This window comes from Camellia sinensis, chromosome 9 (assembly GCF_055761805.1).
Source record: "Camellia sinensis isolate YWXY chromosome 9, ASM5576180v1, whole genome shotgun sequence".
NCBI lineage: Eukaryota > Viridiplantae > Streptophyta > Magnoliopsida > Ericales > Theaceae > Camellia > Camellia sinensis.
Window position 1 is genome coordinate 46,682,060 of NC_138969.1, and position 18,251 is coordinate 46,700,310.

At 40.6% G+C, this 18,251-nt stretch overlaps 2 protein-coding genes across 2 annotated transcripts; both read right to left on the reverse strand.

Annotated features, from left to right (window-relative positions):
• Positions 1–6,036: 6,036 nt before the first annotated feature.
• On the reverse strand, positions 6,037–6,486 carry LOC145799395 (uncharacterized). The gene has a single exon (XM_082888963.1). The coding sequence runs from the start codon at positions 6,484–6,486 to the stop codon at positions 6,037–6,039; it is 450 nt and encodes a 149-aa protein (XP_082745089.1).
• Positions 6,487–6,979: 493 nt separating this feature from the next.
• Positions 6,980–9,075, reverse strand: LOC145799396 (uncharacterized). The gene is made up of 2 exons (XM_082888964.1): positions 8,615–9,075; positions 6,980–7,898 (listed from the first exon to the last, which is right to left on the reverse strand). The coding sequence occupies exons 1-2, from the start codon at positions 9,073–9,075 to the stop codon at positions 6,980–6,982; spliced, it is 1,380 nt and encodes a 459-aa protein (XP_082745090.1).
• Positions 9,076–18,251: the final 9,176 nt, after the last annotated feature.

Sequence of the window (18,251 nt, forward strand, 5' to 3'; positions counted from 1 at the left end):
GAAAATAGCAAAAAGGTGCCAACACGCTTCTCTAGGCTCATTATGACCACCAGTCAAAGGCATCTTTTAAGAGTCATTATGACTCTGCAAAAAACTGGCGCAATTCCAAACCCAACCGATGCAACTTTTGACCCTACCGACGCAACCCCTGGGTCACTTGCTGAAGTCATGCATGCGTGGGAAACAAAGAGCGTGATGGGTCATTTTACACACCAAAATTAAACACCAAACTATACCAAATTCCTTAGAATAATGGTAAGTCCAGGTAAAGATCCACAGGGATAATTGTGAAATTAAACTAATTTAAATGCTAAATTCCTAAATTAATTTTGATAAAAAGATTGAGGGATTCATAAACTAATAATAATTAAATTAAACAAAGCAAATAAACTAGCAATTAGAAATAAAGATGAATTTACTGATTTGGGAAAAACCTAGGGCAATGAGTTCACCATTAATTACGTAAATAAGGTTTCAATTTGAAATCAATTATGCTACGGTTCGAACGGAATAATGCTTCGCAACTACAAGGTCGAAGCATTTATCAAGAAAATCATCACGTTCAATGTATGGGCATAAACCATCTCAAGTAGTACGAATCGTTTGCTCTAAACTATGATAGCGGCACGACTCGCCCCTTGTAGTATGCTTCGTTTTATACCTTGAATATGAAAGAATAGAAAACTATTGTATGGAAAGCATTTGACAATCACAGAAAGCTGAATACTTGAAGAAATAGTGGAATATATATATATATATATATGAAACTTCTAAAACACCATACAATTGTTCAAACCTTTACATAATTAAAAACCAAAAAGAAAACCTAATTACATCGCTAGGGTTTCATCAAAACCCTAGAAAAGAAGAGCTTAGCCACTCATGGAGGAATGAGAAGAGGTGGAAGAGATGGAACCCTCCATGGGAATTTTCTTTGAAGATTGAGAATCATTTTTTTTTCAAACCTTTGCCTCCTCTTTCTCCTTTAAAATTTCAGAACCCTATTCCCACCTATTTTTTGTCTTTTATACCTTGGTTCTCTTTCAAACAAGTTCAAAATAGAGGCATAAAATTCGAGGTACGGCCGCACGTGCGGGAGTGGTCACCGCAAGTGCGGGAAGCATCCTCTGCATGTGCAAGAAGCTAAGGCACTGTTTGGCTGCAAGGTAAAGGCAGCATGTGCGGGAAGGAATTTTTTTTGCTCATTTTATGCTCTAACTATGTACAAACCTGATTAGCATTAAACATGCATAAAATGTATAGTTTGTCAAGGAAGTAAAATTAAGAGATCCTAATTAACGGCCTCAATGTTGCATAGTTCGACCTTAATCACGTCCCCCAACTTAACTTGCTAGTCTTCAGGCAAGGAAAAACAAAGAAAGAAAAAATAAACTTTAAGAAAATCTAACTATCTCCTCTTTCGTAGGAAGAACGGTTGCATTTAGCATATGCAACAAGCCTTTAAACCACAAAGTTATCCCAAGTGGATGAGTAAAGTCTCATGAGGGTTTCCAGAAATGATACCCACAAACATTAACATATTTACATCTATCTAGCAACAATCAATCACACTACACCACTCAAGAATTAACTCACGTGCCACTATAGTGGAATATTAATACATGATGACTCATTAAAGACACAGTAGACAAATATGAAAGAATCTATTCCGCAATTCAGTATTGCATAAATCAAGTTCTATGTACTTGTGAATGTTGGTAGAACACATCATCAGTAACCTTGCCGTAACGTGCAATCTCCATAACTAGTTAACTGACCACTATAATAGCCCAGTGTAACTCATAATAACCCCCAACATATACAGACAAGATTAAACGTTTGTAATCAGGATTCTTAAAATGTTTTTTTTTTTTTTTTAAAAAAAAAAAACTGTACAATATCCTGATCCATTAAGCTTTCTAATCAACCCTTGTAGCAAGCATTGGGCCAATGACTCCCAAACCATATGGTTTTAGGGCACTAGGTGTAAAGACACCCCTACGGGTTTAATAACTCGAGTTGAAAAGGCTATGAATCCGAATAAGTCTTTTTCCTTATTTTCCTTAACTGTGCAATGTCTAGGTCCCTTAAGCTTTTTAATTAACCTATGTAGCAAGTATTGGGCCAATGACTCCCAAACCAGACGGTTTTAGGACACTAGGTGTGAAGACACCCTTACAGGCTTAATAACTCGAATTAAAGAGGCTACGAATCCAAACGAGTTAAGTGGTTTTGTTTTTTTGGATTTATTTTGAGAATCAAGGCTAGTCATTTATTCTTTCCTGCAACACTAGCAATTATTAATGATGTACACCAGAGATTATAATAGAGAGGTCACCATTATGATAGTGTGTTCATGTGAGTCATGGCATACTCACGATAAGTGTACTAATATCACATCCACAAACAACTATCTTAGTGCAAACATCACACGCGAGTGTTTACCTAATAAACCCTTTTCATACAAGTCTACTATACTTCCCAATTAACATATGCAAATATCATCACCCTAGTAGCAACAAATCAACATCAAGTGAAGTAGTGCAATCAAGTGAAGTAGGTATAAGCATGAATTATGAGCCAAATAGAAATGCACAAAATAAAATACCCTCATCCCCCAACTTGAATATGACATTGTCCTCAATGGAAGCAAATGCGAAGTAAATAGGCAAGAGAGAATATTACCAGAGAATATTACCCACATCCAGGTAGGCAAAGAGTATAACACACTTTTTTTTTTTTTTTTTATTTTTTATACTATTATTTATTTATTTTTATAGAAAGAGAAACAACTAAAAGTAAATACAGAAATAAAAGAGACAAAAAAAAATATGATAATCTAGTGCTATTGAGAATCCGATGGTGGCGGTAAGGGGAAATGTTGGGCAAACAAGGTGTTCATCAATGACCGCGTCTCGAATGCTTCGTCCTGAACCCTGGTGCCGAGATGGTCAAAACACTGCTAGCTCGACTCACGATATGTATAAAAGTTAGTTTGCAGTGATGCAACTGATTGCTGAATGTCGTCCTGCCTAGTGTTGAACTGGTCGAAAGCTGCTTGAGAATAATCCCTATGCGCCTGAAAATCCGTACGCAACCCCATGAGAATCTGGTGGTGATTGAGAAGAGTATTGTGGACCTGATCCATAGAGTACTGAAGCTGTAAGTACTCCTCGTAAGTCATGTATAGTGGGTCTCTTTGGGGAGGCACAGGGGAGGCAGAATGAGGTGGTTGGTCGTGGACGGGGTCCTGAGCCTCATCAACCAGGGCACCAACTTGCAGCGAGATGCAGGGTAAGCTATGTTGTCATTCCCGCTGCCCAAAAGTTGGATAAGCTGTGTCAATCTCCTCAGTTGGATCAATTGGGAGGCCATTCAACTCGAAGACAAGTGTGAGCAAGTTGGCAAATGGCAAGGGCCAAGTCAGGTTCTGCATAAATTGAGGCTGAATGGCCTCCTGCAGAAATTTGCGCATATGCATCTAGATGACGTGCGCAAGCCGGACTTGATAGCCATGCTGATAACCATGTAAGACCCGAACAAACTCCAAGTGGTGCTCAGCTTTATGCCCAAGTGGAAGGGCATTCTTATGTACCACGGAGTCAATGAATAACAGGCAGCCAGGCAACTTGTTTCGGCGTGGCCTCTGGGAAGTACTCTTAGATGAGGCTGTGTATGGGTTGTCGGCCCTCAACTTCTGGGAAGGGCTGGTGTTTTGTCTTGGAAAAGAACCCTAACATGTGACAATTATAGATTTTGTGATGCTGACAAGATGGCTATCAATAGTGGACAACAGTCCTACCTCAGTAAATGACTCATATATGTTCTGGTAGAAAATTCGTACCAGACGAGGATAAGTAGACGCCATAACCCTGCAAAGGCCTAACTGTTGCTGGAGGTGGAGCTGCTTAACGACCCAAGAAGTGACCAGGTCATGCTGAAAATATGTAATGTTGAACTGTGTGAGCTTGTGAAGCGGGCGTGAAGCCCACTCCGATCGTGGCAACTCAACCGATGGTGGTGGCAAGGATGATGGTGACGGTGGCAGTGGTGGTGCCGAGGAGGACGAACATTTGGCCTTTTTGGAGGCCCGAGTGGATAGCCGTCTACTCATATCCTGCACACACCAAAAGCAAATACACACATACCTGTGGAACCAGCACGAGAATAAGAATAAGATATTAAAGCACAAGTCTGCCCACTAATGTACCACATGCAATTCTCATTATTTTTCTTTTGCTTCTTTTTTTTTTTTGTAATAAATAAAACCTAAAATAAGATTAAATAAAAAAAAAGAGACACATTTACATTTTATTTAAAAACGACTAAACAAATAAAAATGAACTATACTAACAAGTAATGAATTAAATTAATAAATAATAATGAGATAATAAAATAAATAGAATAAATAATAATCAAAATAAAATAAAGTAAAATAAAATAATAAATAAATATATTTTTTTATTCTTTTAGTGTTTTTATTTTTTTAAATTTTTATTTTTTTTGTGTGTGTAATAAATGAAACCTAAAATAAAATGAAATAAAATAAAATAAACTAGACACATTAACATATTATGGAAATATTGAATGATTAAACAAATAAAAATGAACTACACTAACAAGTAATGAATTAAACTAACAAAGAATAATGAGATAATAAAAAATTTTAAAAAAAACAACTAAACTACTAAATAAATAAATAGACAACCTAGGAAATAAAATGAATTAGAAAAGCTAAGCATGGGAATTTTTTTTTTAAGTACGGATGAACAAGAGATCTCTATAAAACTATCGCTAAATCTCACTGCAAGGGAAGATTGAAAGAAGAAATATAAAGTTTAAACAAAAAGGAAGGATTTACCTGTAAATAGTGAAGAAAGAGAGGGAAAGAAAGGAGATTCACCAGAAAAAATGGTGGTCGCCAGAGATTTGACGAACGGAGAGGAAATAAGGCACCGGTGGTGGGGTGGTGGTGAGAAGAGTTTGGGTGAAGTTTGGTGATGGTGGGGAGAAGAATGAAGAAATTTGGTGTTGGTGGTGGGTTTGAGTGAACGAGAAAGGTTGGAAGAAGATGATAAGGTAGAGAGAGAGAGAAAGAGATAGAGAGAGAATAGGAGAGGTAGAGAGAGAGATAAAATTTGTGAGAGTGATTGTGAGAAAAGTGTGTTAGGTTTTGATGAAATCAATTTTTTTCTTTTTCTTTTTTTTTTTAAAGAAATAAAATAAAATAAATAAACAAATAAAAAGAAATAAAATAATAAAATTGCAGATTTTTTTTTTAAACGTCGTGCTGCACGTACGGGAGTCCACACCGCACGTGTGGCTATGTGCACGCACCAAGAACTGCACCTGCATATAAAGCAGGCTCGAAGAATTTTCCCAAGATTTTCTCACACATGCGTGACGGCGACTGTGCCGCACCTCCCCCGTGCACCTGCATTTAAAGCAGTAGCCAATCGTGGACTGAAAATTTTGCCACACGTGCGAGATTTTTTATTTTTTTTAAAAAGAAATAAAACCCTTTCTTAACTCGAGCACCAAAACATCTTAACCCATTTCTACTTTCATTTTACATCTGCAAGAAATATAGTATTTCAAAAATAACTAAATGCTCAACAAAGGTATAATCTTCACGTGAAAACCACGGGTACTACTTTTCCCTCTAACAATATTTGTAACTTTCCCTATTCTCCAACAGGGTGATTGACTAGGTTGATTCGGTATCCAGAATCGAGGCGCATAAAGCTAACTCAACCTATGGGGCTGCTATACAGAGTTCAAGCCGGGGTGATTTTGAAGCAATGTCCACACCCTTGGGTATTTAAATCAGACTTTAGTCTTAGAAATTCTAAACTTTTGCGTTCTAGGCTTTGCCATTTGAACTCTAGTTTCCACTATCTCAGTTAGTCTCCTAGGAACTCATTACAAACATAGTTAGGTGGCTATACCAGACCGTTAGATGCCGTTCGGGCACGACAAACACTGAAGGAATTACACCTTTAGAGGATTTAAAATCTCCTAGACTCAAAGCAAGTACTATGGAAGATCTATTGGGTCCGTCAAGTAGACGACCTCAATCATCTCCCCTTTCTCAATACCATCCACATAGTGTTTCAATCTTTGGCCATTGACCTTGAAGGTCGTACCATCTTGTGGATTTTTAATTTCAACCGCCCTATGTAGAAAGACTTCTATAACCTCATATGGGCCATCCCACCGAGATCGGAGTTTACCCAGGAACAACCGCAATTTAGCATTGAACAGCCACACTTTTTGATGAGGCTCAAAGGACTTGTGAGAAATGTGTTTATCATGAAATGCCTTAGTCCTAGCCTTGTAAATTTTTGAGCTCTCATACGCATCATTGCAGAGCTCCTTTAACTCATTAAGTTGGAGTTTCCGGTGGTCACTGGCTTTGGCTATATCAAAATTAAACTTCCTAATGGCCCATAAAGCCCGGTGTTCTAACTCAATAAGAGATGGCATGGTTTCCCGAACACAATCCTATATGGAGACATCCCGATGGGTGTCTTATATGTAGTGCGATAGGCCCAAAGTGCATCAACCAACCTAGTGGACCAATCTTTCTTATCGGGACTCACAGTTTTCTCAAGGATGTGTTTAACCTCCCTATTAGACACCTCTACTTGACCATTAGTCTGGGGATGGTAGGGAGTGCCAACTTTGTGAGTGATCATGTATTTGTGCACTAATGCCTCGAAGAATCGGTTACAAAAATGTTTGCCACCGTTACTAATTATAGCACATGGGAACCCAAAACGACAAAAAATGGTCTCCTGGAGGAATTTAACCACAACCTTATGGTCATTCATTCTGGTGGCCACTGCCTCCACCCACTTGGAGACATAGTCCATAGCCACCCAAATGTATTCAAATCCAAAAGATGGTGGAAAGGGACCCATAAAGTTGATACTCCAAACATCAAAAATCTCAACTATCAAAATAGGGGTCATCAGCATCATATCTCGCTGTGACATAGAGCCCATGCGTTGAGAACGCTCACAAGCTCTACAAAATTTCTGTGCATCTTTGAAGATTGAGGACCAATAGAACCCACATTGTAAAACCTTGGCAACCGTTTTCTACCCACTAAAATGGCCGCCACATGCATGAAATGACAAAATGAGAGAATGCTATGGGTTTCACTCTCAGGCGTACAACGTTGAATCACTTGATCCGGACAATACTTGAACAATTTCGGGTCTTCCCAGAAATAGTGCTTGACTTGTGAGAAAAATCGGTCTTTGTGTTGCTTAGACCAAGTTTTCAGAATTTGACCAACCGTCAAGTAATTCACTATGTGAGCAAACCACGGGAGGGTCATGTATGAAACCGCAAGAAGTTGCTCATCTAGAAAAGAGTCATGCAAGGCTAAGGGATCACTCGTGTGCTCAATAAAGATGCGAGATAGAAGATCCACAACTACATTCTCAGATCCCTTCTTGTCTCGAATTTCTAGGTCAAACTCCTGAAGGAGTAGAATCCACCTAATCAACCTAGGTTTAGTCTCTTTTTTGGACAATAAGTACCGCAAAGTGACATGGTCAGTGAACACAATGACTTTAGACCCTAGGAGGTAGGACCAGAACTTATTAAGTGCAAAGATAACAGCTAGTAACTCTTTTTCAGTGGTAGTGTAGTTTAATTGAGCATCAGAAAGAGTACGACTAGCATAGGATATAACATGGGGCACTTTATTCACCATTTGGCCCAAGACGGGGCCAAGGGCATAATCAGATGCATCGTACATGATTTGGAAAGGAAGGGACCACTCGGGAGATTGCATGATAAGGGCAGTAGAAAGGGCCGCTCGCAGTGTTTCAAAGGCTTGAAGACAAGCCTCATCAAAGACCAAAAGTGCGTCCTTAGCAAGTAAACTACACAAAGGACAGGATATTTTACTAAAATCTTTGATGAATCGATGGTAAAAACCTGTGTGCCCTAGGAAAGGCCTAACTTGACGCATAAAATTGGGTGGAGGAAGGCCTGCAATGAGGTCAACCTTAGCTCTGTCAACCTCTATACCTCGAGGGGACACAATGTGTCCCAACAATATACCTCGCGAACTATAAAATGGCTCTTCTCCTAACTCAAAACTAGGTTTGTCTCCACACATTGAGTAAGTACTTTAGTTAAGTTCTGGAGACACTCCTTAAAAGATGACCTAAACACGGATAAGTCATCCATGAAGACCTCTAAGAATTTCTCCACCATGTCAGAGAAGATAGCCATCATGCACCATTGAAAGGTCGTTGGTGCATTGCAAAGCCCAAAGGGCATTCGGTGATAGGCAAAATTTCCAAAAGGACATGTGAAGGTGGTCTTTTCTTGGTCATCCGGATACACAAGAACTTGATTGTAACCCCAATAGCCATCAAGGAAATAATAGTAGCTCTGCCCTACTAACCACTCTAAGATCTGATCAATAAAAGGTAAGGAAAAATGATCCTTCCTAGTCATAAAATTTAGTCTTCTATAATCAATACACACTCGCCACCCAGTAGTGGTTCGTGTAGGGACTAACTCTCCTCACTCATTCTCAACAACAGGGATGCCCGATTTCTTGGACACCACTTGTATAGGACTCACTCACTTGCTATCCGAGATGGGGTATATAATACCCGCATCCAACAATTTTAAAACCTCATTTTTCACTACCTCCTTCATGTTGGGATTAAGCCTTCGATGCATTTCACGAGAAGGTTTGGTGTCTTTCTCTAAATGTACATAATGCATGCACACAGAGGGATCTATCCCACGCAAATCAGCTACCGACCACCCTATAACACTCCGATGTGCCATGAGAACACTCATTAATTGACTCTTCTGCTTTGTAGTTAAGTCAGATGCAATGATCACAGGTAAAGTATCATTTGGCCCTAGAAATGTATACTTGAATGTGGCTGGGGGTGGCTTTAACTCAAGTGTAGGTGGTGTGACTAAGGATGGTATGGTGGGCTCTCGAGACAGAGAAGGAAGGGACTCAAACCGGGTTTTCCATGGAGAAAAATCCGATGTAGAAGAAGAATTAAGTAAGGCATTCACTTCCTCCATTGACCCGTTAATATCAAAATTTTCAAACAGCTGGAAGAGATGCTTCAGAAAGGGTTCATTCGTTCAAGTAACTCCCCGCGGGGAGCGTCTGCAATCTTTGTCTCCAAGAAAGATGGCACTCTCCGTATGTGTATAGATTACAGAGAGCTAAATAAGGTGACTATCAAGAACAAATATCCACTACCTAGAATTGATGACTTACTTGATCAGTTGAAGGGGCAGCCATGTTCTCTCAGTTTGATCTTAGAACGGGTTACCATCAGATGGGTGTGTCAGAGGAAAGTATACCGCTTACTACTTTTCAGACTGGGTATGGGTTGTACGAGTTTCCTGTAATGCCTTTTGGTTTGACAAATGCTCCTGCCTATTTCATAGACTTGATGAACAGAATTTTTCAACCGTATCTAGATAAGTTTGTGATAATCGTCATAGATGATATCCTGGTGTATTCTAAGAATAAGAAAGAGCACAGAGAACACTTGAAAGTCGTGTTGCAGACTTTGAGGGAGCAACAGTTATATGCTAAGTTTAGTAAGTGTCACTTTTGGGAGAATGAAGTTCGATTTTTGGGACATGTTGTATCTAATTAAGGGATAACGGTAGATCCTGAGAAAGTTGTTGCGGTCAAAGAATGGAAACAGCCCATGAACCCTTCAGAGGTGAGGAGTTTTCTAGGGCTAGTCGATTATTACAGGAGATTTATAGATAAGTTTTCCACTATTGCAGCACCTATGACCAAGTTGACCTGCAAGAATGTGAAATTCTTATGGACAAATGATTGTGAGAAAGCTTTCCAGAAGTTAAAGTAGCGGTTGACTATAGCTCCGTTGTTAACTATACTAGTACAAGGTGAAAAGTTAGTTGTGTTTACTGATGCGAGTGGAACTGGGTTGGGATGTGTGTTAATGCAGCATCAGAAGGTTATATATTATGCTTCTTGATAGTTGAAACCTCATGAAAGACGATACCCTACTCATGACTTAGAGTTGGTAGCAGTTGTGTTTGCATTAAAAGTATGGCGACACTACTTGTTTGAGAAGCGCTTTGAGTTATACACAAATCACAAGAGGCTCAAATATCTTTTTTCTCAAAAAGAGTTGAACATGAGGCAACAGAGGTGGGTTGAATTCGTCAGTAGTTATGATTTCGAGATCCTTTACCACCCAGGGAAAAGAAATGTGGTAGCAGATGCACTTAGTCGACAACATGGGATTATAGTTTCTTTGATGATTCAGAAATGGAAGTCCTTGGAGTTAATTTCGATGCATGATGTGCAACCAATAGAGAGTGCTGAGAGGTCATACATTGGTAGTTTGACCGTGCAACCGATGTTAGTTTGACCGTGCAACCGATGTTACTGGGTAAAGTTCGTCAGATGCAGAATTTAGATGGGTTTCTCGTGAGCAAACTCGATGACCTTCTAGTGGATTTGATCGATGATTATCCTACTGATTGGTCTGTGGACTCAGATGGGGGATTGTGATTCAAGAGTAGGTTGTGCGTACCAAACATTGTTGAATTGAGGAAAGAGATTATGGATGATGCCCATAGGTCCCGATATACCATTAACCCTAGCGGGACTAAGATGTATCATGACCTGAAGAGGATTGTAGACGCACTCCTGGGAACTCTCCGATATCCGCACGCACGATAGCGCAGATCTCGTTTTGTTCTGAGCTACTACAGTTCGAACTCAATGTCACGGTTCTGAATCTAATCTCACAATGTGCGATGTGAGACCGATAAATCACCAAGGAGTCCAAATCTGGCAAATCGTTTTGGAAAATTGATTTTTATAATGAAGTGCCAAACATGGACTGCTTTGCCAGATACAGAGTCGCCACCTAAATATTTTATTTTAGGGGAATTTAGGAAACCCTGACTCGTGCCTAAGGCCACATGTCTGTCATCACCAAAGTTGCCTCGGCTCGGGAACTTGGGTACGAGAGGGGACGGTCATGCAATGAGCACCCCCGCTCGCCCGATCAAAGTTTGGCTTGTATTAAGCATGATATTTTGTTTTTGAAAACACATGTGCTCTTATTCCAGATAATTAGCTAATCTTTACTACGTGATGCACACAGCAAACAAGTATAGACTAGATAGCCTAATTTGGAACAAAACATTGTATGTTTGTTTGTGAAAATGATTTGAAGTTTGCCACTCGCAAGTAGGCTAAATCCGGGATTCAATGAATTGTTCCAATTCAAGCAATCCAACCTTCACCCACAGGCATTCAGGCAGTATCACATAAGCAGTTAGCCTCATGGCAAGCATGCTTTCATGGCAACATTAACACACATGCAGTATGCTAAAGCGTAAACACTCACAGCGTACTCCGAGCCAAAACAAAGAACTAGTTAGAAATTATGCATGATCCTAGTTCATGTTAAGATGGCTAATGCAACACATGCGAGAATGCAATTAAAATAGCCTCGGCTATTTCTAAGATGGCATGTGAACATGCAGATTGATAACATGTATTCAACTAAATGTATTGAAACACAATGCAATTAGTATGATGCGCCGAGCCCGGTGCATGCAATACAGATGAATGGATGCACGCATGCGAGCATAAGGTATGCTAAATAAAACATGCCCTAAAACTAACCAACGTAAGCGGTTAATTAAAAAGGAGAAAGAAATGGGGGTTGGAAGACATGCATCACACACACGCACGCTTATTACAACAATATGCCCTCTCAACGGAGGGACCGAATAAAAAGCTAACTAGCTAACCTAAGCTAATTAAACTAATTATTACAAAATAAATTAATTAACTAATCCTAGTTAACTAATTATTACAAAACAAATTGAAATAGCTAACGCATTAACTATTAAAGGTACAAAGCAAAGCGTAAACTAGCTAAACACATTAGCTAAGTAAAGCAGTAAAAGTAGGAGCTTCAGAGGGAGAGGAATGCATGCATGCCCGGTCACCTCGTTTGGAAATCCAATGCGATGCCCCGACTTGCCTCTGTTTTCATTTGTTCTCAGAACACTGCACCAAGCTCCAGAAAGCTGAAACTTCACCTTGGGAGTCCTGTGGGAGGGTGGCCGACCACTTTTGGTCTCTTTAGCCACCTGCCGACCACTTTCTTTGTTGAAAGCTAGAAAAAGTGGTCGGCTAGCTAGTTTTTCTGGCTGGCCGACTAGTTGTTGCTGCTGAACTGCAATTCGCTGTAACAGAGAGCAAGAAAGGGCATGGCAATGTATTTGCAAGATATGTGTGCACAACCACTCTCCCTATCATGTAATGAACTCAAGGGAGTGTAGTTCTCGACCCTCGAGCCACCAATCGCGCATTTCTATGCATGATGGCCAAGAAGCGAAGTTGCATAATTCAATATGGAAATGAATGCACAAGTAAACACATAAGGCCTAGAACTCTATCATGTATGATCAAGAGCGTCGGCAACCGAGAATCGAGGCACGTTTCATCACTTTAAGTATGAAATGTCCCTCTTTTCTCGTGTTTGGACTAACACCTATTCCAAACACAATGCAACACAAACAACATGGCATACACAATGCGACTCAAGCATGCAACTCAATGCAATACAACTTAAGCATGGAAACATGCAAGGGACAAGTGTGCAAACATGCAATTAGCATACTAGCGTACACAATGCTATGAACTACATGGCATGTACAATGCTCATGACAACTATCATACGCAATGCAAATGGTAACTAGCATACACAATCCAATGAACATGGCATACGCAATGCTAAATTAACCTCATGGCATACTCAATGCAATGACTATCATGGCACACTCAACGCAATATGATCATGGCACATACAATGCGAATCAAGAGCATGGCATGCACCATGCAAACAATAACATAACATGCACGATGCGATGTAACATGGCATACACAATGCTCAATGGACTTAAAACAAAATGGACAGACCTCAGCCTTATCCAAATCAGTGGCCACAATGATGAAACAAAGGCACCAAAAACACATACAAGCATGGCATGCTAGGGTCCTTAAGCATTAAAGCTAGTAAAGAGGACTACAAAGGGGGCATGCAATACATGGCACAAATGCGTGAACCAACCATGGACAGAGCTGAAATAGGTCAAAACAAAGACCTAAATATGCTGAGATGAGGGCTCAAAGACCTAGGCATGCAAGCACACAAGCTAAACCATAAACTAAGCAACAATGCACAACACTCAAAGACACTTAAAGAGTGAATGAAGTGGGAACATGGCAATGATAAATGCTCTGAAATAACATGATAAATGATGCCAAATCATCTAAATAGCTCAAAGATAGCATGCATGAGCCAACAAGACACAAAGTTAACAAGGCCAATTACACTATAGCTATGCAAAGCATGAAGCATGTGACCAAGGCAACCCAAAATAGTCCTAGAACATGTCAAAATGAGTCTAAAACATGGATGGAAGGAAGCCAAAACAAACTAACATGAGGGGCATAAGGCATGATGCATATAATGCAAATAAGGTGGATTACACTACACCTATTAGGACCAAGCATGGGATGACTTAAGAAACAAAAATTAGAGTTATATCATGGCAAAATAACCCCAAATAAGCACTGAAATGATGGCTCGCAAGCTAAGGCATGAAGGCATACAAAATGGTTCATGTTAAGGCATAAATGGGGAAACCCTCTAATGCATTGAATGAATGATAAATGGAAGTGCATGACCATGAAACATGAATTGAAATCACATAATAAATGATGCCAAGTCATTCAAATAGTCCAAGTAAAGCATGCTAATGGACTTGATACACAAAGCTAACAAGCTAGAATGCACTATAGCCATACAAAGCAAGTCATGCATGGCCCAAACAACACAAATTAGAGCTAAAGCATGTTATAACATGGACAAAAGCTTCATGAAGTGAAAGCCAAAAGCATGCTAGAATGACATGTAAAAGCATGATGCATGTTAGGCTATTTCATGGAATTGCACTACAAGTGCAAGGAGCATGCAAGGGCCAACCAAACCAAACCAAACCAAAACAGAGTCATGACATGGCAAAACATCACCAAAAACATGCTGAAATGGAAACAAAACAACCTAGAATAACATGCTACTTCATGAAGCATACAAGACTAGTTTGTAAGATTTACACTACAAGTGTATTAGACATGCATGGAGTGACCAAAACAAGTAAAAACAGTGACATGCCTCAGCAAGATAAGCCTAAATACAAGCTAAGATATGGCCAACATAAACTTAACAAACATGCTCACACATGAGGCATTCAAGACAAGTATTGAAAATACAAGGAGAGGGGATGGCCCTCTACTATTTAGGACTCCAAAATCACCTTTCCACCACTGAAAATCCTCTAAATTTCAGTGGTAAAAAGTTCATGCAAAGGCTACAACAAGAGCCTAAAGGGATGGCTCAAAGCAAGGCCTAACAAGGCCTAAGAGGGGGTAGATCACCTCCAACGAAAAAGTAACCTTAAACAAAATTTTTAAGCATGCAAAAACAAAACTTTTTCCAGTTAAGATCTAAGCTTAAAACAGTATGCAAATAGGCTCAAAATCTTAAGCAAGAATAGGGGTTTTAAGGGTTAGAAACTCACCCTTGATGACCACCTTTACAACTGCAACTCCAGCAGGTTTTTTAAGCTCAAACCAACCCGAGAACACCAAAACTAGCTCCTAAGCACCTCTGTAGCAAAATGATGGTGTTTGAGTGTGTGTTTGTGTGTTAAAGTAAGACAAAATGACATTTTAAGGCACAAAAATGAAGAACAAAGGCAAGATAGATAAAAAGCTATATATATAACTCAAACCCTAATTTTCTGAACCTAGAGGAGGGAGGAGGAGCCTCCCTCTTATAGAGAACAAAAGGCAATGCTTCTCCAAGAAGCTAAGGGCCAAGGCAATCCCTCCATACATGTGTATGGAGAATGGTCTCAGTGTCCTCTAGCTGTGCCAGCTGGAGGAAAATATCTCCAAAAAGGTGACAAAAAGTAAGTGGTCGGCCAGCTACTTAAGTGGTCAACCGACCACTTTAAGTGGTCTCCCAGAATAACTGGTCAGCCATGGTAGGAGAGAGTCCAGAGGATAAAAACAAGCAAATGGTGTGGTGGCCAACCACTTTTGATGGTCCAAAGACCAGGGAGACCAGTTGTCAGACCAGAAAACTGGCTGGCAGGAGGAGAAGTGGTCTCCAAGGGAAAATATTGGTCTTCCACCCTTGTACCACCTTCCAAACAAGGAAAACAAGGTTTGTACCAAAAACAAACCAAAACGGATGCAAGACGAAAATTCGGGAGGCAAAGCGCGCAGCCGGGAGCCTCGAAAACTAGCTGACAAGCACCAAAAGTGGGCTCCCAAACCATAGTAGCCCTCCAGGCTAAGGAAACAAGGTGTGGTTCAAAAACCATGCCAAATGGAGAACGTTAAGTAGTTCCGAGACAAGGCGCGCGGCCGAAGGCTCTGAAAATCGAAAACTAGTCTCCAAACGGGAAAAGTGGTCTACGACCACTAAAGAGTGGTCTATAAGACCTCTCCCTCCCTCAGGCGAGGAAAACCAGACTTGGTCCGCATACTGAGCCAAAACACAAAGAGTTCAGAGGCCCGGAGGCAAGGCACTCAGCCAAAACTCTGAAACCTCGAAACGAGCACAACATGCACTATCACCGAGCGCTTAATCGATGACGTCTGAGTCTTAAGGTCGGTCAAAAATGGGGTGTCTACAAGGACGTTTTGGTGGGAAGATATAAAGAAAGACATAGGAGAGTATGTTTCTCGATGTTATGTGTGTCAATAGGTTAAGACAGAACACCAACGACTGTTTGGACTTTTGTAGCCTCTTGAGATTCCTACTTGGAAATGGGAGTATATCTCTATGGACTTCGTGGATGGATTGTAGCGGTCTAAATGAGGCAATGAATCTATTTGGGTGATAATGGATCGACTCACCAAGTTTGCTCATTTTATTCCTATCAGTGTTCACCGAACTGCGGATAAACTGGCTAGGCTGTATATTCGGGAGGTGGTGCGACTTCACGGTGCGCCAGTTTCTACAATTTCAAATCGTGATCCATTATTAGTGACAGTTTGGTATCAGAGCTCTAGGTTACCCTAGACTTGGGAGAGTTTAGGTGATCCTCGAATTGTGGAAACATAGGTTAGCTGGTTTGGTTAGCGTTTTGTTAGTTTTTTTTATCCCTTGTAATTTTTTTAAGGATAAAAATTTACTTAAACCTTATGGAGACAAGAACGTTTAGATTTTGTTTCACCCATAGGATTTGGATGATGGAATATTGATTGGGTTCAGTCCTGATTTATTATTTAATTGTCCAAATTTTGGGGCGTGACAATTTACAAGAATGGAGGGTAAGGCCTCCTCCACAATCCCATCCACAACATCCACAAATAAACACTCCTCTTTTTCATGGGGTTATTGGGATGCTTGGAAAATATTGAGTTTCACTTGCATATTTCCAAATGAAACATCCATAACCCCGGTATGACAATTTATGCATGTATTGGCCGTAGCCAAGAAAGGTCGACCTAAGATTACCGGGATTGGTTTCCTAGAGCTCGCTATCGGTTCCATATCTAAAACCACAAAATCAACAGGAAAATAAAACCTATCGACCTTTACTAGCACATCTTCAATCATGCCACGTGGCACTTTGAGGGACCGGTCAGCCAACTAGAAAGTAATAATAGTAGGCTTTAACTCGCCAAGCCCAAATTCCTCGTACACAGAGTACGACAATAAATTGACACTGGCCCCTAAATCTAATAAGGCCCTATCAATGAAATGGTTCCCTATAATGCATGCAATGGTTGGGGCACTTGGGTCTTTAAGCTTAGAGGGTGTGTCACTCAGTAAAATTGAGCTTACTTGCTCCGTGAGTATGACCTTTTGGGACACGTGTGTCATAGATTTACGCTTTTGCATACAAAGGTCCTTCAGAAATTTAGCATAGGAGGGTACTTGCTTAATCGCCTCCAACAGGGGGAGGTTGATTTTTATCTGTTTAAAGACCTCTATCATCGCTTCCATAGATGCTGCCTTCTTATTGAAAGGAGACGGTGTCTCAAGGCATTAGGGAAAGGGTGCCTTAGGCACATATGGTGCCTTAGGCTCATGTGAAGTGCTAGGGACTAAGTCATCCCTCTCAAGTGTCTCTCCTTCACCCTTGCTCTCTTTGGGTTGACCACCGTGATCACCCTTTCTAGCCTTAGTTGCATCAGATGCAACTAGCCGAGGCTCTAACTCCCTCTCACTTCTCAAGGTGATCACAGCTTGCACCTGCTTATGGTGCTTTCCATTTCCACCTGACTCCGCTGCCCCATATTGACCCTTAAGGTTGGCCACAGTCTGACTCGGTAATTTTCCCTTCTCTCTCTTATTCACGTTATTAGCCATTTGACCCAATTGGGCCTCTAGCTTGGCAATGGAGTGAGTATGGGAGTGAACTACTGGTGCTAACCCCTTAAGTTATGAGAGAAATTTTAACACCTGAGCTCAAAGGCCGAATTGCCTTGAGGAATATGCAGGGGTTGTGGTTACCGATAAGGTTGTGGGACTAGTAGGAAGATTGGTTGGCAAAATTATTAAAATTCTGCCTTGGTAGTGGAGGATTATAAGAAGTTCCTTGTGAAAGAGGTCTTCATGAAAAATTAGGATGATTTCTCCATCCTGAATTATATGTATTAGAATATGGGTCATTACCCGGATTGGAGAATCCTTGAGCCGCATTCACATGCTCTTGGACTAATTCCAAAAATTGTGATGCTGAAGGGCACTCACTCAAGTCATGAGCAGGGCTCACACAAATAGCACATGCCTCATGAAATTGAGGCTGGTCTTGCTGTGTAGGGCTATGTCCCGAAGCTAATAATTGGTCCATCTTGTGGGACAATGTCTCTACTTGTTGGGCTAACTCTAGGTTTTGCTCTACCTCATAAATGCCCCCTCTTTTCGGGGCTCTAACTACTGGTTGTCAGACTTGCCGAGTTGCGGAGGCATGGTGAAGGGAATTATCACTTAAGTTCTCAAATAATTGCCATGCCTCGGCATCATTTTTGGACATGAATGTCCTTCTATAAGAAGAATCCACCATTTGGCGGTGAGGCTCAGTTAAGCCATAGTAAAAGGTCTGCACAAGTTGCCAATCAGGCACTTGGTGGTGGGGACGCTGTTGAAGAAGGT